We start from the raw sequence: 23,482 nt of genomic DNA, 5'->3' as shown, positions 1-23,482 counted from the left end.
AGGTACATGACTTGATAGAGCCGGACAGCTATGTTTATATAACCTTTACGGGAACCCAGTTGGTCCATGACTTAAGACCTGAAAGCTATGCTTATATAACCTTAACAGGACCCCAGTGGGCTCATGACTTGATAGAGCCGGACAGCTATGCTAATGTAACCTTTACAGGCCCCCAGTGGGTCCATGACTTGATAGAGCTGGACAGCTATGTTTATATAACCTTTACAGGACCCCAGTGGGTCCATGACTTAATAGACCTGGAAGCTATGCTAATATCCTTTACAGGACCCCATTGGGTCCATGACTTGATAGAGCCGGACAGTTATGCTTTTATAACCTTTACAGGCCCCCAGTGGGTCCATGACTTGATAGAGCCGGACAGCTATGCTTTTATAACCTTTACAGGACCCCAGTGGGTCCATGACTTGATAGAGCCGGACAGCTATGCTTATATAACCTTTACAGGACCCCAGTGGGTCCATGACTTGATAGAGCTAGACAGCTATGTTTATATAACCTTTACAGGACCAAGGGGGTCCATGACTTGATAGAGCTGGACAGCTGTGTTTATATAACCTTTACAGGACCCCAGTGGGTCCATGACTTGATAGTGAGTGAGTGAGTGAGTGAGTATGGTTTTACGCCGCTTTTAGCAATATTCCAGCAATATCACGGCGGGGGACACCAGAAATGGGCTTCACACATTGTACCCATGTCGGGAATCGAACCCGGGTCTTCGGCGTGACGAGCCAACGCTTTAACCACTAGGCTACCCGACCGCCCCTTATGACTTGATAGAGCCGGACAGCTATGCTAATATAACCTTTACAGGACCCCTGCTGCCCGTAACTTTTCTGTGAGGCTGCATTCAATTTTCCTCCACCTGCCCGACGAATTTAAGACTACTTACATATTCAGTTTTATTACTCCTTGTAGATTCTCAAGTAAATGTTTGCGTTATTTCAACTGAATCATGGCGCGATTTGTCTCCTATTTTTCGCAATTTTCCAATGTTTATGATGTCTCAATGCAGGTAACTTTGAAGATGGGCAGGCAACATTTATGGGTCACCTGCCCGACTGTCTTGCTGGGTTTTAAAATTGTTTCGAACACTGGGTCACATGGTCCTACTTGTCCAAACACTGCTGCCTGCTTGTTGTTGGGTAATGCCTGTAGCTACGTCTGTAAGTCCATGGTTCTGAAGTTTTGCCATAAATGAACTCCTGTATGTTTAATTCAGCTGCCTGTGACAAACTAAATTGAACCTGCCCTACAAGCGTGTTGTGTTCTGCTACCTGCTATGTTTAGTCAAGATATTCAGCCTGGCTTTCAATCTGTATTTACAATGTATGACAAGTTGTTGGCAATGTTACTCAAGCTCCTTCAAAGATAACTCAGGAGCATCATAACCTAGATGGCTGCTTGTCTTTCAAACTTACTGAATGTGTTCGGAATAATCTTACAAGATCCCATAGCTAAACTGCTTCCATAGTAAGTCTGTTTGGTGCTCACTGGGTGGGGCTTCTTTTCTGGTCATTTAGGTTGGTCATTTATCCAGCAATTCTTAGAAATGTTTTGACGATATCGTTCGTTGTGTTTACATCATTCAGACGGTACCAGTATGGGATAACTTGTTATTTGTTGACGTGAATTCATCCCCAATGTTAATGTGATTCTTTCTATATGAAGTTTGGCTATGTGGTTGGTTCCAGAGATGTTTGTTTGAGCGTTTGTTGTTTGTTTCAGTCAAACTCCGCCAAAATGGGATAGGTGGCAGCACGGTAGAGGAGGAGACGCTTTGACGACTCATAATGGCGGTCAGCATGGGGTGTTTGTCCTGCCCCAAACCGCTGACCTCGACACTAAACGGGACATGCATCAGTCAGTTCTTCGAGACAGTCGACTTTACGATCGGGATCACCCCATGTACAACCCAGATTCCGGCTACCGTGTGGCTCCCTCTAGTGGCAGAAGTGTCCATGATTCCATGCCAATGGCTACAGTGTCTCTGTCCCGAGCTCCAAGCAGAGGAAGTCGCAGCATGTCGCCTGGGCAACCAAGGGATGAACCTGATTGGCCGAGAAGATATCAAGATGATATGTATCCATCGTCAGTAGTTCCACCTGGTGAAAGATCTGGACACTATCCTGATTCATACCATTCACCTCAGTATCCATCAAGTTATCCCGATCTGTATTCTAAAGGTAGTCACCCGATGAGAGGCCCATCCCTCTCACCCGTTGCCGGTGGTTACGATGGTCCATTCCAGAGTTTCGAAGATGACGATGACGTGTTCCCGATCCAGCATCGCAACAACGTGCCTTCCACTACCACCAGTAGACCTGGGTTTCCTCGCCACAGTTCCATGAAACCTGCAGCCCAGCAACAAACATATCTCACAGAGCCCAGCCCTTCCTATGGACTCAATGACATCAGTTCTGTTCTGCCCTCCTCGTTCTCCGACCCCTCCCGTGACCCCTCCTCCATCAGATACCCTTATGATCCCTATGAGCCTTCAGTAAAAGGTATGTCATCCCAGCCGGAGCGCCGAGCTCCGCGATACCCACACGATGCTTCACCTTGGGATGATTCATCGCGACATTCATCACGTTCTCGAAGTCGAGAAGGTTCTTACCGACCAAGAAGCAGAGAAGGTTCATACAACATTCCAAAGGAAACGAGAGATTATTCTCCGAACCGAGATAAGCAAATTGCAAGGGTCCAACCCTCAAAACCTGATGAGAACAACAGCAGCACTGGAAGCAGTGTTGGGCGACTGGCGGGGTATACGAGGGAGCAACTGCAGGGAGCTGTAGACCGTGTACGGCAGACACCACGACCGCTCTCCACCGAAAATGTGAATGATGATAATGGTTTCCTTGACGTATCATCAGGGTTAGGATCTCGCCCTCGTAGCTCATCGCAGTACGACCCACCACCTCTGCCTCAGTCAGACAGAAGGGGGCCGCCGTATTACACCGCTGATATTGCCCCGTTCAAACCACCAAGAGACAGTCGTGGTAGTGCTAACAGTTCGGGGAGGGGCGGTCCACGAGACTTTCATCGGTCACGAGGGGACGAAACAGGCCCTGATTCCGTGAGTCATAGCAGTGGGATAGGGAGCCGTAACACGTCACACAGCAATGGCTCGTTTCCCAACCGCCTGGGGAAGAACAGCATTTCCTACAGCTCTCTGCTGACTCCTCAGGATCAGGATTTGAGCCAGGACTCATCTCCCTTCTTGGAAGGGAGTTCAAGTCACCGGCGAGACACTTCAGGGGATGAGAACTATGAGTTTGATTCAATCAATGCACTCGAAAGTGACATTCTTGATGCATTGAGAAACTATTCCCAGCTGAGCGGGTCCGGACCCCAATCGGATCACCTTGGGCCAGAAAGTTTTAATCATTTGTACCCGAAACCAAGGAGGCAAAGTCGGTATGCAGACTCAGAACAACGATTCAACCGTCTTCGCGAGGAGTTCAAGAAATACCGGGCACAGCAGGACACGGTGGAACCGAGGGGAGATAACTCACGTCCACTTTACCCCATGGATAGCGAGATGTTGTGATACCAGTATCGCAAACATCTTCATGTAGGTCACAAGTATAAGTGCTTCTTCATAATATATCACCATAGGAAAAAGACATTGTCAATGACACTTCATATCTACAGCAATTCCTTCATTGTTTACAGTTTATTCCACAAGGGATTAATGGAAATATTCTTGACAAGTTAACTTGTATTGACCTGCGGGAATACCTCCAAAGCAGCTGAATTCCACAGATGTTGATTTCTCAGGTCAATGTTGGATGGTATTCTCCATCTTCTGTAGAGATATAGGGACATATCATACTATTTACATATACTGTATGTAAGGTCTGACTTCTTTGTTGTTTACTCATTTTTGGACCTTCAAAATGAAAAAAAATATAAACTTTGAAGTTCAAATTACTGTTTTCGATTTTCTCACATGATCTGTCAGAATTCATTGAGTTTTGAATTTTTTAAGACATATTTTCAACAGGTTTTGATAAAAGTATTGTAAATAATTTGTAAAGGCTGATTTGTAAAGTAAGTTTTAACAAGTCTGGCCTGACATTATGATGTATCATGCAGGACTAGAATTAACCCTATCAGAAGTTGGGGACTTACCAACCTTACATACAGTTTGCTAAATAGGAATGATGGGAATATAAGGGTTAAATAACTTGGGTAAAAGATACACTAATAATCCCAGATATGTCATGTATACTTGTTACAAAAATTGTTTCTTTTTCAAATTTAATTTCATGAAAAATATTGAAGGTTTTGAACATAAGAATCATGTATATTTTGGATTAAGAAAGATGATGTATTTCAAAAAAAAATTCTAAATCTGTTAAATTGTTTATTGAGTTATATATAAGGACAAAGTTTTACCTCAAACTTATTTCTAACGTACACAGTATTGTTCAAATAGAACCAGGGGTGTTCAAATACCAAAATTGTTAAGTAAACTTAAAATATTCTCCCTGCCCAGGCTGATTTTCAGCTGGCCCTGCTATATCAGAGAAAAGAAGAAAACTTTGATTTATCAACAAAACTTCATAAACTGAAGCAACAGCTAACGGATGATGTGCAGAATAGATAAATGACGAGTCAGGTACTTCATCTGCAGTTGACAAACACACGATGCATCTTCTAAGTTTCAAAGTTAATCCCACCAATTTTAATACTCACCTGAGGGCAACTAAATAATATTTTCCCACTTACTCAGCACTTTATTTTCACAGGTCAGGCATATTAATTGAACACCCCTGAATACTGAGTTTTGTTTTTATTTAGAAATTAGACGTAAAAGCTATGCCAAATGAATACATTGGTGAAACGTAGGCAACAGTGGCCCCCCTGAGGATGTGTGCAATATTAACCTTGTTGTGTTTACATATGTCCGCATTCTGCAATGAATTCATCCAATCGATTGTGAGAGTGCCAGGTTTATATAATACTAATGATGTATATATCTCAATATACTTAAATGTCTTGTATTGAGAAAATGCTTTATTGACGTTTATTGCCATGGATACAAAGTGTGATCTGTGTGGTTTAGTTACAATCTTCCATTGTTTTTAAATGGAAGCCTATCTGTTAGTGCTGTACATAACACATTTATAGCTTGATTACCATGGCGATGAGTATTGCTGTTTGGTTAAGATGTACTTTCTGAAAGTAGTCGGTTTTAGTGACGAATTCACCTATGCAGAGCATCAAATTATGTAGATCAAAATGGAATGTCGCATATATTTGTAATTTCTAGCATTTAATAGGAATAATTAATTAAACTTCAATATGATGTAATGTAAGACGTTTTACATTTTCAAAAATTGTCATTTTTATCGATTGTTAACAAACTGTCATAATTCCTTAAGATACCAAATACACAGCTGTTTTTGTAGACTTGTTTGTTTCTGAAGTATGTTGTTGATATTAGACATGTTATCACATTTGTATGTGAGATGTGATATTATTACTTGTAGTATATCACTGGGCGTACAGAAGCGTTTATACACAGAGTGAATGGTATTATTTTTTAAACCAGCATGACTGCAGATGTACAGCGTATCCTGAATGACAAGGTTGTACGTTTGACATGACTATTTGCCTGAATGTCCGATTTCTCCCATGATGTACGACTTTCACAATTGCCATGTACATGTTGGTCCTGCATCCCCCATCCCCACATCAATCGACTTCACATATCAAAGATTTTTTACAAAGATCAACTTTATATCATATCAGATGTCCCCACTATGCTACTCAGCTTTTGATAAGGAGACTGAGCTGTTTACTATTTACATATACATATTAGTAGTAATAAGTTGTTGTACCACGCTGGGACTTTCCCAACAGAAGGTGGGTAGAATATATATATATGTCCGACTGAGTGTATCCAACTTGTGTTGTGTGTTTATGTGAAGGTTAGTGTAATATATTTGTTAAACTATTTAATTTATTTGAAGAGGTAATGATAGTGTTTGATTTGCTGGTTGGTTTTAGAGTACAAATTTGGATACAATGTTTTCGATATTTGGACCATCGTTGACGTATCTGCCATGGGTTGTGTTATTGGTGTTACTATTGCTGTTGATCACAATGGGAGTTTCCGTCTCATGCCTACTGTGTAGGACGGGGCTGATGACCTTGAGTGACCTTGGTAACACAGTCAACACCAGACTTTTTTTTATCAAACCCATTCTGCAACGTAATTTTTACGAGTGTTACCGCCATCATATAGCTGGGATATTGCTGAGTGCGGCGTTAATCAACAAACAAACAAAACAAATTTTACGAGTGTTGACCTTGGATTGACCTTTGTTGACCTTGGTAACTTATAAAACCCTGAACTAAAACTGTATAATCTTGGACCATCAGTATTTCCACATGGACTGAGACTTCGAGATGTTGGTTATATCAATGTTGGAAAAAGCATTGTCTTTTATTTCTTCACTCCAATGTTAAAAGTTGGCATTGAGATTAAGAACATACACTGGCAAATGTTTTATGATTTTCAGACCCAAATGAAGACTTTATGTCTAACAAATTCAATTAGTACCCTGGTAAATTCAAATTGCATTCTCATTTGGCTGGGCAGTGTACAATATTTGGGTTTTGCTGGGCTGGGCAGTTTACAATATTTGGGTTTTGCGCCCTATGGAAACATTTGTGGTCGTTAGGTATAGATACTGAAGGTACTGTGAGAATGAGATGTGTGTTTACAGTGTATATTATATTCAATCAAGCCTTACATTAATTGTAACTTTTACTCTGTAAGTTTAATGTGAGGAATAAGTATTTTTGATTGACACATGAAGTCAGTCTTGCTCCGAATCTCATGAACTGACCAAAGTCAGCACTGTAGTTATCAGGGACGGTCGTGTCGCAGCCAAACATGCATCTTCAAGGCATAATCTGTACCGAGAAATCCAGTGGTCTCATCACTCCACATCTCAATCGACATAAACCTTGCAATATTATCACCAACCCATCTCTTTTTTTATTTCATAAGTGCTTTTTATATTTCTGTTTTAGAAGTCAAAAGAAATGCCAGACATGTTGCACTTGAATAACAGCAGGTTCATGTGTCTGCTTGGTGTTTTGATGGTCACACCTTTTGGCAAGTTTTATTTGACTGTTGACTTTGAATTATGTTTAATGCTTTATTTAAGAACGTATCTCAATAAAGTTCTGTGTTGTATGCAGGTAATTTTCCGGATTTTCTTCTGGAACATCATCAGCCAATGAAATGCTAAGCATAGATTTTCATGTAATAAAATCAGCCAATGAAAAGCTTTGCACAGATTTTCTTCTGGAACATTAGCCAATGAATGCTAAGCATAGATTTTGTTGAAAGAAAATCAGCCAATGAAAAGCTTAGCTCAGATCTCTTTGTAGAAAAAACAGCCAATGAAATGCTAAGTACAGATTTTCTTGTCGCAAAATCAGCCAATGATGGAATGGATGCATGGAGTTGGGCTGTCAATATCAAAGTACAGCACACAACCAAAGAGTATCATTATGAACAGAGAGGGAAGGATATGAGGGTTATTACTGGGGGATCTGCTGATTGCTTTGTGCTAATTTGGAACCTTTCATAATTGAAATGAATGAGAGACAGTGTAAATTTTGAAGTTGGCTTTGAATGGTATACACTATACATCTCATTATAGATTACCACACTCTACTGATACATCAGCAGTAGCACCCGTGACGAGGTCATGCATGTGTCCATGAGCTGAACACTGCCAGAGGTTGTTTTGTTTCTAGGATCTCTGTGTTGTCAGTCTTACAGCTGGGAGATGTGTATATACATGCATCCACTTACTTTGACATACGGCGTAGATACGTCTGGACTGTGGAAATAACACATTGTTTATCTTGTCCATATACACGTCCATAGTAAAACTTCATTTGTCCGGAGACAAAGTCTACTTGTTCATTTTTTTTTATACCAAAAATGATGTTTTTTATCACAAATTTGGCCTTTTACTGCAGGTGGATTTTGTTTTGACAATGATTAATCTGTTTTCTTGTCTGAATTCATCTATAGGCCTGTCCTGAGGCATGATCAAAATCGGAACTAAAAAGTACAAAATAATCTGTTTACACGAAACTATATTTAGTACTTTTACAAATATTTTATCAAGATTGACCAAAGGCCTGCTACAATCTAAGGTTGCCTGCGGACAACTGAAGCTGTTTTATTTTTTGTCCAGCAATCTCACGTAACAAGTTGGACAAGGTGGTTATTGATTTTTTCACACCTTTTTTTGTAACATGTACAAAGACATATTGAGAAACAGTTTAGAAAAAAATAGCTTAGTGTATCATTCAGCCAGTTGATGATGATCACATCTTATTGCCTGCATTTAGTTGATTTTTTAAATAACAGTAGCATTGATCCTTAACTTGCTTAAACCAATATATGTATGGTAACGTCCTGTACTACATACACCTTATTGTAAGGTCAGGTTTTGGTTTTACATATTTTGATTAAAAGATTTAGTATTTCCTCAAATTTGTAACTTCAGTGCAATGTTCACCACTATCATATCGATGAATTATTTCCGAGTGGCATTAAACAAACAAACAAAACAGTGTTAAATAGGCGTTATGCTTGACATATTTTGAGCAGAATGTCTCCCAGCTGTGAGCTAATGTGTATTTATTTCTACAGTTGTAGTTATGTATAATCCAGAAGAGACATTAGACTAGGGATGTGTGAGAGAGGATGTAGAGGACTAACCCAGTTACAAGGCTGGAATAATAAACCCCTGAGTGGAGAGGATGGTGTTTTGGAATGACCATAGGAATAATCATGTGATTTTATGAATTTCATGTTTGTTAAATTCTTCAGAATTATTTCCATGAAAAACATATTTGATTTCGTCTTTTATTATGTAGCTGAAGAGCTTCTCTGTATTTATGTGCAGAATTATTTTCAGTTATTGCTTGTCTTTTAATCAAAGAGAACAGGGGACTTGAGGACAATCCTTCAACTCTGGCTATTTTTAATGGCTGCATATAACTGATTATAACGCCAAATTGGTGTTGTTCACAACTGTCTTGAACAGTTTTCCATATCATCAGATTACCGGTAATGCTTGATTTAGTATCTCATACATGTGGGGCGGTCAGGTAGCCTAGTGGTTAAAGCGTTCGCTCGTCATGCCGAAGACCCGGGTTCGATTCCCGACGTGGATACTTTGTGTGAAGACCATTTCTGGTGTCCCCCACTCACTCACTCTGGAACATGTATCACAAATCAAGTTTTTGAAAGGCATTCAGAAGTGTGATACACACAAAGAAGATAATTTATGGATGTCAACTTCTGTATTATGAGGCACACAGTATTCTCTTCCTTATGTATCACAAAGTAGAGACAATTTATGGATAACAACTTCTTTAATTTACTGTAATGGCAACATTTCCTGTTTAGATCCTTATACCTTTGTCAAGCTTGCCTACAATGTCATCTGTCAATTTCTGTGCAGAGTTGCGTCCCTTGGGCACGCCAGAAACTTAGATTGTGGGTTCGAATCCCGGTTCGCCCTGATTATGTTTCTAGGTTTGTCAGCACCATACCCGTGCTTGTGGGTTTCACCGAAGTGGTAAACGTCTGAGACCTGCATGACTCCCACATTAAGCTGACACGCCGTGAAATAACTGGAATACTGTTAAAAGCGGAGTTAACCCCAACTCACTCACTCTAAGAAATGTGAATCATGTATGCTATGAAAACAAGAAGGAAGAATATGTGCTTGTCTCAGGAGTGTTAAATGGCGCAGGAGAGACAAGGTCTACAGTCACATTGACAACCCAACCACTGGCTATTATTATTTACAGACCGCCGTCACATAGCTGGAATATTGCTGAGTGCGGCGTTACACAACAAACATTACAGGAAGGGTTTCCTACACTTGGTTGAAGGCATGTCCTTTAGAATCCATCGATTAGATTCCCAGAGTTGTAGAGTGAGTGAGTGAGTATGGTTTTACGCCGCTTTTAGCAATATTCCAGCAATATCACAGCGGGGAACACCAGAAATGGGCTTCACACATTGTACCCATGTCGGGAATCGAACCCGGGTCTTCGGCGTGACGAGCTAACGCTTTAACCACTAGGCTACCCGACCGCCCACAGAGTTGTAGAAGGATCCTTATGTTCTATATGCGCCAACTATGACTTTTTTCCAACAATAATGCAAGGATACAGCTGATATCGTATTAACACATACTCCCTCACTACATTAACCCTTCAGGCTTCAATAGGTGATACTGACCATCAATTTAAGAAACCGTATTCGACGTAATAAGCGCCCACGGCGGTATTTGCTAATATATTGGCTAGTGAACAATCCTAATTACCACCCCTTCCGATTGATCAATGTTCACAAGACTTATTTAATCACGTACAATACGCACTCGTGTGTTATATGGACCCTTAAGTATGGGCAATTAAATTCTAGAAAAATATATGTGTCGTACATAAACATTTCAGGCTGTCAGCATAAACCACGAAATATATCTTTCAACTGTTTTTTTTCTCACCAAAATAATATTCTAATAAGAGCCCCCTATTTCTAATTTTGAGAGCGCCCTGGGCGCTTATTACGTCCAATACGGTAGTTTGTTTTCTCTCAGCAAGACCTGTCTACTGATTTGATGAACACCTTATTAAAGAAATAAGTGTTTTAAAATTATTTTATTTGGGCCTCAGACCTGATCTTGTTTTTCTTTTATGTCTATATGTTTTAACCAGTCATAAGAAAATGTGTTCATTTCAATCCAGATCTAGTTTAGATTCAGTACATTCCATTAAAAGTGAGCACAAAGTGTGTTGAAGCTTTAATACCATATGCTAGTTATGTTTATGGATATTGTTTTGTAGCAACAATTCTACCCTTGTCACACCTGTAAAACAGCCTCATATTCAACCATGGAACAGGAACATATTGAACCAAGTCTTTCGTGTGAACGCACAAGTCATCTTCCAGAGGCAAGGGAGTTAACTGACTATTAAGTCACTAAGTTCCTTTGCCTCAGGGGGCGGACGGGTAGCCTCGTGGTTAAAGCGTTCGCTCGTCACGCCGAAGACCCGGGTTCGATTCCCGACATGGGTACAATGTGTGAAGCCCATTTCTGGTGTCCCCCGCCATGATATTGCTGGAATATTGCTAAAAGCGGCGTAAAACCATACTCACTCACTCTTCCAGAGGCAAGGGAGTTAACTGACTATTAAGTCACTAAGTTCCTTTGCCTCGGGAAGATGGCATAGGTTCACTTATTGAAGAACTGAACTTCTGTCTGTAACATTGCCCATTTTGGGCCTTGGGTAAATACGTGACATTCTATATTAGCCTCTAGTTTAAATGTAGATTTGAAATGTTGCTGAAGACTATGATCAGCTGTACGGGCATCTTCCCGAGGCAAGGGAGTTAACTGACTTTAAAACTCGAGTTTCCACCCTTGCCGAACTAGGCTGGAATTCCTGGGCTCGATCGTAGCGCCACCAGTGGCTATTACCAGTTATGTCCCTTCTAAACCTCTCCTAAGGACCAATCAGATTCCACCTCTCGTATCACTTGCGTTTGCTTCACACAAAATGGTGGCACCCAGTCAGGACGATCTGATCGATAATCAAGTTCTATATGGTGATAAAACGGGTCTTACATCGCGAAATGCATCAAATCACGTGAGCACCTTGATTATAAACATGAAAAGATTTGGAAAATATCTGCTGACAACGAGTTGGCGGTGCACATGCTTTGCAAATCCTGCAATCGACCGAAATCTGCACGACAGTTTACGAACCGGATTTCGATTTCGGTGCGCGATTTTGATTGGACTATGCATAGACTCGTTAGTCCAGCCAAAATGTAACTCCATAATACCAGCCTAGTTCGGCAAGGGTGGACTTGTATAGTCAGTTTACTCTCTTGCCTCGGGAAGATGCTGTATGGGACACACACCATGGAACTTGTCCTGCAGCTCAGGGCTTATAATATTCACCTTCATGGAGATGATAGACAGCATTGTAAACAATCAACAATTTTAACACTAAAATGTTTCAGAATATTTTTGCACTTTCTCTTAATATGTGATTAATGTTTTCATCACATATTTCATTTGATTTACTGGATGTATTTGGTGTGTTATACAATCTAGCAAAGATCTCTATTATGTATTTGATATTACTGGTTCTGAATTTCCGAATCTATCAAATAACTGATAACTAATGTTATGGCTTTGTAGAGGTAAAGTGAATTTCACAGATAACAGAACTAATTAAGAGGAAGAGGTTTTCATGCTCAGTTTTGTATTATTGTATTGAGTACAATCCCATAATACAATGTTAAAATCCCTCTGATTTTATTTTTTAGAAAATGAGACCTTAAACAGAATCCAAATTTTGAATATAAAGAGTTTTTACCAAAATTGCCTGTCAGGTGCAATTAGTTTTGAATCCAAGATAAATCCATCATTAATATATATTTTTTCCCGACTGATTAAATTCTACAAGAAAGTAGACTGTTGGATTTTCAAAGTATTTGTGTGCTGATATTTTGACTATTTTGAACTCCTATTTACTCTGAATATGTATGTCAATACAAAATTTGAATAAATACTTTCTCACAGGTTCAACAAATGAAGTTTCCATAGATTAAGATACATTGAAGACAGAAGATAAGTTATTTCTAAACAGAGTTATCTGTTAGCCAACCAGTACTTAACTTATTCTTGAAACGTTTAGATTTTTTCCTTTTTCCATGAAGTAGGTAGCCTCCAAACTGTGATCTTGAAGTGTGACCTTGTTAGGCGACTTACATGTTCTTTGTTAGATATTCTGTGGTCCACGCCAAGCCTGTTGTTCCTGCACAGTGTATGCTGTCAATAGGCCACACCAGCCTGAAACTTCAGACCTGCACTTGACAACTAATGTCCTTCCCTGTTAATACATCCAGTTATCATAGTGTGCAAGGCCTTATAGCAGCTGAGAGGGGCGGTCGGGTAGCCTAGTGGTTAAAGCGTTCGCTCGTCACGCCGAAGACCCGGGTTTGATTCCCGACATGGGTACAATGTGTGAAGCCCATTTCTGGTGTCCCCCGCCGTGATATTGCTGGAATATTGCTAAAAGCGGCGTAAAACCAAACTCCCTCACTCACTCACTCACTATAGCAGCTGAGGCCTGACATTCCGGACAATGTAAGCATAATCCACAGTGGCAGGATTTCATAGCCTATAAAATCAGGCCTCAGGTTTACGTTTTGTTGTGTTTACAAGGATGGCTGAAGTTTCTGGCTCGGTCTCCATTTGTTTGAGCTCGCGTCTACATATCTATGTTTCTGTTGACCTTCAGAAGTGTGGCATGACGAGTACATTGTACAGCTGAGTGTTTCATCAAAGTGCTCAAAATACACAGAAAAAACAGAAATAAAATTGTCATATTTTCTAACATGTAGTTTGCTTTTGTTTGTTCTGGTTTTCATCTCTGGATGGTCCTTGGTGTCAAGCTCACTCACTCACTCACTCACTCACTCACTCACTCAGTTGACTGCCTCCATGGTCTAGTGGATAGAGGTAAGAGGCGACTAATGGGATCGGGTGATCAGGCTCGCTGACTTGGTTGATGCATGTCATCGTATCCCTTTTGCGTAGATTGATGCTCATGATATCAATCACTGGATTGGCCCGCATTTGATTATTTAGAGACCGCGGTCATATCGCTGGATTATTGCTCAGTGCAGCATTAAGCAACAATCAGACAAATAGTGGATAGAGCATCCACCCGGAAGGTCCAAGGTTCGATCCCTGGGTCGCGCCATACCAAAAGAGGTGAAAGATGGTCCTTGTTGTTACCCTGTATGGTACTCGGCCTTAAAGGGCTAAAACAAGGTCTGGTGGGCTCGGAGTCGGTATACAGTGTCAGAGTGGGGTATTCATGTTAAATTGCGGCATGGTATCTCAGTGGGCTAGCACTATAAAACCGGCATTAGTCTGGAATGGTACAAGCTGCCACGCACAAGCACGAGCGCAGACGCACACACATACGCACACACGCACACACGCACACACGCACACGTACATATGTAGTTCGATATATAAGTGCAATAATCTTGAATGGGACGTCAAACCCCATTTCACCTCACCCCGACCCCCAATTGCATAGATCGAGGTTCACAATATCAATCACCGGTTTGGCTGGTTCAGGTTTACCTCACCCCGACCCCCAATTGCATAGATCGAGGTTCACAATATCAATCACCAGTTTGTCTGGTTCAGGTTTACAGACTGCCCTTGTACAGCTGGAATATTGCGGCGTTAAACCATCGATAGAAACTTACAGTTTTGGTCCACTAGTCCTTATAATGATAACATGATAACCCTTAAAGGGGAAGTGTACACGCAAAAGTTACTTTCTTTCTTTTTCTAAACAAAACGCAATTTTAGAATTAGTTAGTATCTGTGTTTGAAAATATACACTCATTTTTTCACAGTGAAAGTAGGAAGCTCACAATAGTGTGAAAATGATATGCCGTTATGAGCTAAACAGGCCTGAGTTATCCCCCTTAGATTATGACGTAATTGGTGCCAATTCAGCTGGGTCCCTGTCTATTCTCAACGCAAAAGATATCAAGTACCTGTTTGCGGTAAAACAACATGGCCTACGACACACTCTGGCGCAGTGGTAACTCAGCATAACACTATGCTGGCTGGCATCTGAGACGCTAGAATCACACACCTAGACCTACACCACGTGAAGCGGCTCTAACAAAGCATGATGACGTCATAATGTTTATCAACTGGCACCAATGACGTCATATTGCAAGGGGCATAAGCCATGGTGTTTTTGTTATGCAAATAGAACACTTGGTAAATGTGAAAAATATTAATAGCTTTAATGCGAAAATTATGTTAATTAATTGTGATATTTTTATATTTTTGTCTATGACACTTCTAGGTTAACACTTTTAATGTGGAAAAAGTACAAGAAAAATAGGTTCATTTCCGTGTGAACTTGCCCTTTAAAACTGGCAAATTTCTACTAGTCCTTATGATACCTGAACTATTGGGCAGTTTTGCAAGGACTACAGGGCTAGTGCCAATTTCTAACGCTGGTTAAACAGGAAGGAAGAAAAGTTGAATGCATTGCAGTCCTTAAAGTGACATGTCTTTTTCAGTTGGTGTGATCGCAAGAGCCTTGTGGAGCTTATCAAAAGCACCCTCAACCAGCACGAACAAACTTTGTGTAAAGTGTAGGGATGAACTCTACCTGCAGATTTACTTAACCCTTTCACATTTTTGTGCACATTAAGATGTTCATTAAAGGTTAGTCCACCTTAGTTAAACATGATTTCTTTCTGTATATTAACTTCAAATCGCACCTTTTAGCAATGCTTTTGAGTTTTGTTTTAAATGGTATTCAGATTATTATTATTATTATTATTATTATTATTATTATTATTATTATTATTATTATTATTATTACAGTATTCGACGTAATAAGCGCCCCGCTCTAATAAGCGTCCACGGCGATATTTGCTAATATATTGGCTTGTGAACAATCCCAATTAGCCATTGATCAATGTACACAAAACTTATTTATTCGCGTATAATACGCACTCGTGTGTTATATGCATTCTTAATTATGGGCAATTAAATTCTGGAAAAATGAATCTGTCGCATATAAACATTTCAGTGTGTCAGCATAAACCACGAAATTTATCTTTCAACTCTCTTTTTTCCACCAAAATAATATTCTAAAAAGAGCCCCCTATTTCTAATTTTGAGAGCGCCCTGGGCGCTTATTACGTCGAATACGGTATTAATATTATTATTGACATTATTATTATTATTATTATTATTATTATCATTATTATTTAGGCTACAGATTAAAATAAAAAATGCAGCAAGGAGGGTTTGGGTGACCCTGGCATAGTCAGGCTGGTTAGGCTCATCATCAGCTCAGGGCCCTTTCCCCCCTCTTCACGCAGCCCAGACAGCGAATTGGATTTTCCCCAGGAAACGCTGCCTAGGCAAACCCACCCAAAACATTGAGGAAAATGTAAAAGACTCCCCAACACTGCAGCATTCTGCATTACCCAGATTGTAAACCCGGGTACTCTCCTAATGTCAGTCAACAGATTGGGAGGTACCAAACCTAAGGCACCGAGGACAATGGGGAGTCGGACAACTTGATACTTGGGATGCAAGCGTGACATTTCGAAAGCGAGGTTTGCATATTTGCCATGTTTTTATTCCTGAATGGTGTCAATCACATTGGTGTAAAAGGGACAGACAATTCAGTGATACACATGATATTTCACTTTATCATATAATGGGTGGGTTTCTCGGTAGGATAAACATGATAAAGACAACGGATAAAAAACGATATCCATTGGGGTCCTATGCGGATAGAGATACAAATATCAAACGTCAAGTAGGGACTACTTTCAGTGTTTACAAACAAACATGGCGTCGCGTCCGAGCAGACGAATTCAAGGTTTCGTTTAGTCGTAAATGAGGATATTGATGAAATCATAGAGACGAATGAAAACAAAAAGACTGCCAAAAGGACTTTATACACCATGAACCTTGTGGGTGAATTTCTGTCCTCTCAAAATGAACATAGGCCTATTCTGGCCATCCCCCCATGTGAACTTTCACCTTACATATGCCAATTTCTCGTTGGCATAACGAAGAAAGACGGCTCTGACCCCGAACCTTTAACCCTTCGGTCAAACATGTCGAGCACTGACAGATACCTGAAGAGAAAAGAATATGGGTGTACCCTTTCCAACTCCCCAGAGTTTGGCAAAGCACGGGAAGTTCTAAAATCTCGACAAATTGCTCTCAAAAAGAAAGGGAACGGCAACTTACCCAACAGATCCGATCCGTTATCCGACGACGAAGTGAATTCACTTTGGGGAAACAGGTCACTTTGGCGCACACTCTCTCCATGAAATCATAAACACTGTGGTTTCACAACACAGTCCACTTTGGCCTTTGGGGTGGGGACGAGCATCGATCCATGTGTTGGGGAGATGTGTTGTTGAAACGTTATTCAAACGGGTACCCTGGAGTTTCTCACTTTCAATGAAAACCAAACCAAGACACGTCCAGGTACCAAACCCAAAAGGATATCTGGGATGTTACTCCCAAAATGTGGGAAAATCTTGACGATCCTGCAGAGCTTCAGATAAGCTTTTGGTGTTATGGGTATTTTACCCATGCATTTTAAAATCATTGGGTATCAGTAATTCTATCTGGGTTTTCAAATTTCTGTTACCCACTAGTTTATACACATGTGGGTATTTAAGTTAAATATTTAAAAACACTATTCATCTAGTCCCTGCAAACTGGGGTTGTGTAGGTTCGAGAACCTTATAGGACTCAAAAATACCACGATACTTCCACAAGAAAGTGTGATGGCAAATGATCATGATGTGACTGTCATTGTTGAGTTTGGCAAGGTTGACGGAATGCCCGTCTATAATTTCGAAATAAGTTGCTGATTTGCTACTCGAATACGCAGGGTTACTTCACAATATGTTGATGATACGCACAAGTTTTATTTTTGTAGCGTATCTGTAATGTTCGTTGCGTATTTGATACGCTTGGATTATATTTTACTGCATATTTCTGATGCGTATTTTACGCAGATACGTAGCTTATCTGGAGCTCTGGATCCTGTTAGGTGTGTTGTTAGAGTCTACAGGGTGTATGCAGCAAAACGTCCGCTTGATTATAATGAACCAAATGATCCTTTTTACATTTCGACGAACACTCTTGGTCAAAAACGCACAATACAGTGATTCCAAAAGATGGTTTCGTCGCCAACCGATTGGAGATAGAAAACTGTGTTCACTTATGAAATCCATGAATGAGTCGGCAGCACTCAAAACATCCAAGCGCCGCCTCACAAATAACAGCGCACGGAAATATCTGATTCAGAAACTGTCAGATTGCAACGTCCCTCCCAATCAAATGATGCAGCTCTCGGAGCACAAAAACATGCCATCAATAAACAATGACGGGAAACTAAATGAACAGCAACATCGTGACATCTCCTGAGTGCTGTCAGATGCAACTTGACCCAGTTTCAGTTCATTCAATCTTGCCTTGTGCTATCCTGTCCCACCGATCGGCACCTTTGGCGTGGCCGTATGGCAAGCCGTTTTCACATTTATTACAGAATTACAGATATCATCAATTGTTTTAAAGATATCGGTATTTTATTTAAGAGATATCAATCATGTTTTTAAGATATCAAAAAATAATTAAAGATATCTTAAATTCATTTCTGATATCCATAATACAATTACTGATATCTTAAAATGTTACGGTGATATCAACAAATTAGTTTGTGATATCTCTAAATGTATTTAAGATATCATTAAACAATTACCATCCTACAGTACATACATATATTAGAAATAAATTCAAGATATCTTAAATTCAATTCAAGATATCTTGAAATAAGTTATACATATCCACAAAAGCATTACAGATATCTTTAATTCAATTCAAGATATCATTAATTCTGACCGTTACTGATATCAAACATCCAATTAAAGATATCATTAATACTTTTGATGATATCTTTATATCAATTATTGATATTAGTTATCTAATTTAAGTAACATTATTAATGTAACATCTTTAATAATGGCAACAATTGAAGATATCAATAATTAATTACGGATATCTGTATTTAGTTTCAAGATATAAGGAATTGAATTAATGACATTATAACAAAACATGACATTTTGATATCTTTAAATCATATTTTGATATCATAATCGAATTTAAGATATCAGAAATTCTTTTCAAGATATCTTCAATTCCATTCAAGATATCTTCAATTCATTTCAAGATATCTTTAAAACAATTGAAGAATCTTAAATTTTATTGCAGATATCTACAATTATCTGCATTTAAGATATCTTCAATTCCATTCAAGATATCTTCAATTCCATTCAAGATATCTTCAATTCATTTCAAGATATCTTTAAAACAATTGAAGATATCTGTAATTTCGTAATAAATGTGAAAACGGCTTGCTTGATTATTATCATTATTATTATTATTATTATTTATACAAGAACACATATGGATGGATGCAACTTTTATTATATTGTATCAATATCCCGGATGCTATCGGACTTTATTCAATAGGACCGAGCTGGAGTCATATATCTCTCTTGCAATTGCAGCCTTTGGAAATCCGTTATTCCTTAAATCCAGTGGGGCGGTTGGATAGCAGAGTGGTGAAACTGCTCGTCACGACGAAGGATCAGAGTTTGATTCCCTCCATGGGTACAATCTGTGAAGGCCATTTCTGGTGCTTCCGTCTGTGATATTGTTGGATTATTGACAAGTGTGGTCTAAATCTCGCTTACTATTATTCAAGACAGTACATTTCCCAGTGAAACCGTCCGGAATATTATATATATATAACGTTGTAAACATTCTAAAATCCAAAGATCAACTTCTTCTTGTGGTGCCATGGTCACATACCAAAGCATATGGTGATAGGTAATTTCAACATGCTGGCCCATTGCTATGGAAGAACCTGCCACAAGAAACAGAGCATTTGACCAGATCAGTTATGGTCTAAGCTCATTTGAGCAGTTTTTGATTGGAAAATTCGCTGTACAAAATTTTAATTAAATTTAATTCAAATTGTTGTTTGTTAATTTGTTGTTAAACGCCGCACTCAGCAATTATCCAGCTATATGACGGCGGTCTGTAAATAATCAAGTCTAGACCAGACAATCCAGTGATTTATATCATGAGCATCGATCCACGCAATTGGAATCGATGACATGCATCAACCAAGTCAGCGAGCCTGACCACCCGATCCTGTTAGTTGCCTCTTACGACAAGTATAGTCGCCTTTTATGGCAAGCATGGGTTGCTGAAGACTTGTTCAACCCCGGATCTTCACGGGGCTAGTTTGATTTAAAAGTAAGAAGGTGAACTATATACATGGATGAATAAATAATCATTGCTTTATGTTGCGTCAGCATTGAAATGCCACCTAAAGTATTGTCTAACTGGTATATTTATGTGTATCCAGGAGACAAAGTATTTACCTCACGACGAGAAGAAATATTTGATATCAACCACAAATAAGATCACATTTCATACCTTACGACAGGAACTGAATTATTAACGCGATTCGATACTCGAAAACCAGAGGACAAATATGATTAACTGAGGTAGAAAATTGCAGTTCTGTTCTAGGCCTTCAGCAGGTGAGTGGTCGCCACAAAATTGGCTGTCGGAAATGTCATTATGTGCAGAGTGAGTGAGTGAGTGAGTGAGTTGGGTTTAACGCCGCTTTTAACATTGTTCCAGTTACATCGCGGCGTGTCGGCTTAATGTGGGAGGAAAGCCCGAAGTAATGCAGGTCTCAGAGGTTTACCACTTCGGTGAAACCCACGAGCACGGGTATGGTGCTGACAAACCTAGAAACATAATCGGGGCGAACCGGGATTCGAACCCACAATCATAGGTTTCTGGCGTGCCCAAGGGACGCAACTCTGCACAGCGAATCGCGGCGCCGTAGACGACTGGGCCACCCGTGCCCCCTCGAATACAGTAAAAATCATGTGCAGAGGAAGTAGATGTTGCAGGGCATGAAACTCCCAAACATTTCAGCCAGACCACAGGACTGGATAGCTGAAATACTTGCCAGCCCTGACCAAAACCTGCCTACCCACTATAATCATATGTTTCTCAGGATAAGCTAACGGGGTTTCTTTTTGGTTACATTTTATCATTCATCTTTACATGTGAATTAATGCTTATCATCGGGAAATATCTTGAATATTTTCACATATGAAATATAACCCGACCGTCGGGCAGGGGGATTTGAAAATCTGGCAGCCCGAGTTGAAATCAACCCGTCTCGGACGGTCGGGCAGGCAGGTATTTCGAACACTGCCTTATGTTTTGGAGTGAGTGAGTGAGTGAGTTTGGTTTTATTTCGAACACTGGATGTTGTTTGCCCACACCAAGCCGACACGCCGTGATATGACTGGACCCGTGAAGATCAGGGGTAGAATAGGTCTTCAGCAACCCATGCTTACCGTAAGAGGCGACTATGCTTGCCGTAAGAGGCGACTATGCTTGCCGTAAGAGGCGACTATGCTTGTCGTAAGAGGCGACTATGCTTGTCGTAAGAGGCGACTATGCTTGTCGTAAGAGGCGACTATGCTTGTCGTAAGAGGCGACTATGCTTGCCGTAAGAGGCGACTATGCTTGTCGTATGAGGCGACTATGCTTGTCGTAAGAGGCGACTATGCTTGTCGTAAGACGCGACTATGCTTGTCGTACGAGGCGACTATGCTTGTCGTAAGAGGCGACTATGCTTGCCGTAAGAGGCGACTATGCTTGTCGTAAGAGGCGACTATGCTTGTCGTAAGAGGCGACTATGCTTGCCGTAAGAGGCGACTATGCTTGTCGTAAGAGGCGACTATGCTTGTCGTATGAGGCGACTATGCTTGTCGTAAGAGGCGACTATGCTTGTCGTAAGAGGCGACTATGCTTGTCGTAAGAGGCGACTATGCTTGCCGTAAGAGGCGACTATGCTTGTCGTAAGAGGCGACTATGCTTGTCGTAAGAGGCGACTATGCTTGTCGTAAGAGGCGACTATGCTTGTCGTAAGAGGCGACTTTGCTTGTCGTAAGAGGCGACTATGCTTGTCGTAAGAGGCGACTATGCTTGTCGTATGAGGCGACTATGCTTGTCGTAAGAGGCGACTATGCTTGTCGTAAGAGGTGACTATGCTTGTCGTAAGAGGCGACTATGCTTGTCGTAAGAGGCGACTATGCTTGTCGTAAGAGGCGACTATGCTTGCCGTAAGAGGCGACTATGCTTGTCGTATGAGGCGACTATGCTTGTCGTAAGAGGCGACTATGCTTGTCGTAAGAGGCGACTATGCTTGTCGAAAGAGGCGACTATGCTTGTCGTAAGAGGCGACTATGCTTGCCGTAAGAGGCGACTATGCTTGTCGTAAGAGGCGACTATGCTTGTCGTAAGAGGCGACTATGCTTGTCGTAAGAGGCGACTTTGCTTGTCGTAAGAGGCGACTATGCTTGTCGTAAGAGGCGACTATGCTTGCCGTAAGAGGCGACTATGCTTGTCGTAAGAGGTGACTATGGTTGTCGTAAGAGGCGACTATGCTTGTCGTAAGAGGCGACTATGCTTGTCGTAAGACGCGACTATGCTTGCCGTAAGAGGCGACTATGTTTGCCGTAAGAGGCGACTATGCTTGCCGTATGAGGCGACTATGCTTATCCGAACGGGATCGGGATGGTTGATGCATGTCATCGTATCCCAATTGCGTGGATCGATGCTCATGGTGTCAGTCACTGGATTGTCTGGTCCAGACACGATTATTAGCAGACCGCCTTCATATAGCTTGAATATTGCTGAGTGCGGCGTTAAACAAACAAACAAACAAATGATATGACTGAAATACGGACACTGTTCAAAGCGGCGTTAAACTCACTCGCTTACATCTTATTTTGACAGTGTCAATGGGAGATTGTGTGTTCTGTTTCCCTCCCCGCCTTTCTGTTGAAATTTGTAGCATAAATACTATGAATGAAAAGGTGTACCAGCGACCAATGAAAAGCTGAGTTATTTATAGAAAAAGCGTAATTCCAAGAACATTACAGAACATAACAGTACGAATGTATTCTGTTGGGAGAAGTTTGAAAGTTTGAACGATAAACTCGTAAGGATACCCCTCATTATGCAAAATAAAATAAGAAACAAATTTGAACCATAAGGGCCTATTGGTGAATATGATTTTTGTGTTAAATTTGTACCTGTTTCTAGCTAACTCTATGACATTAAAGCTTCGTCACTAGTTAATCAAACATAATATGAATAGAAAGCAAATATAATTTTGGTATGATGCAGGCGTGGTTCTAGTGGTCAGTGGCTCGTGTCATTGTTTCTTGCAGGACCTCCACTCGATACCCCCTTCTGGTGTGTTGGACCCAGCAACATATCTGTCTTTGAGGATTTTTATGGAGCTTTTGAATACAGTAAAAAGTGGATTGGACGCATCTTCAGGTTTTAGAGTCAAATGAAACGTTGAGAGAACTGAGGCGTGGTTTTGGTGGTGACTGGCTCGTGTCATTGTTTCTTGCAGGACCTCCACTCGAGACCTCCTTCTGGTGTGTTGGACCCAGCAATAGGTTTTAGAGTCAAATCAATCGTTGATAGTGCTGATGTTTTTGAACTGAGGCGTGGTTTTGGTGGTGACTGGCTCGTGTCATTGTTTCTTGCAGGACCTCCACTCGAGACCTCCTTCTGGTGTGTTGGACCCAGCAATAGGTTTTAGAGTCAAATCAAACGTTGATAGTGCTGAGGTTTTGGAACTGAGGCGTGGTTTTGGTGGTGACTGGCTCGTTTCATTGTTT

At 40.6% G+C, this 23,482-nt stretch overlaps 1 protein-coding gene across 5 annotated transcripts in view; it reads left to right on the top strand.

Annotated features, from left to right (window-relative positions):
• Nucleotides 1-9,527, top strand: part of LOC124117182 (protein turtle homolog A-like) — a 407,202-nt gene extending 397,675 nt beyond the window's left edge. For all 5 annotated transcript variants that reach the window (XM_048398558.1, XM_048398559.1, XM_048398557.1 and 2 more), the window contains one exon: nucleotides 1,747-9,527. In XM_048398558.1, coding sequence (XP_048254515.1) covers nucleotides 1,747-3,571 — 1,825 coding nt within the window. In that variant the 3' untranslated portion in view covers nucleotides 3,572-9,527. The remainder of the gene's footprint in view (nucleotides 1-1,746) is intronic.
• The last annotated feature ends 13,955 nt before the right edge of the window (nucleotides 9,528-23,482 follow it).

Source organism: Haliotis rufescens, unplaced genomic scaffold, assembly GCF_023055435.1.
Source record: "Haliotis rufescens isolate VD_foot unplaced genomic scaffold, xgHalRufe1.0.p SCAF_18, whole genome shotgun sequence".
NCBI lineage: Eukaryota > Metazoa > Mollusca > Gastropoda > Lepetellida > Haliotidae > Haliotis > Haliotis rufescens.
The sequence above is the reverse complement of the archived record's forward strand: the minus strand, read 5'-3'. Positions and strand labels throughout refer to the sequence as shown.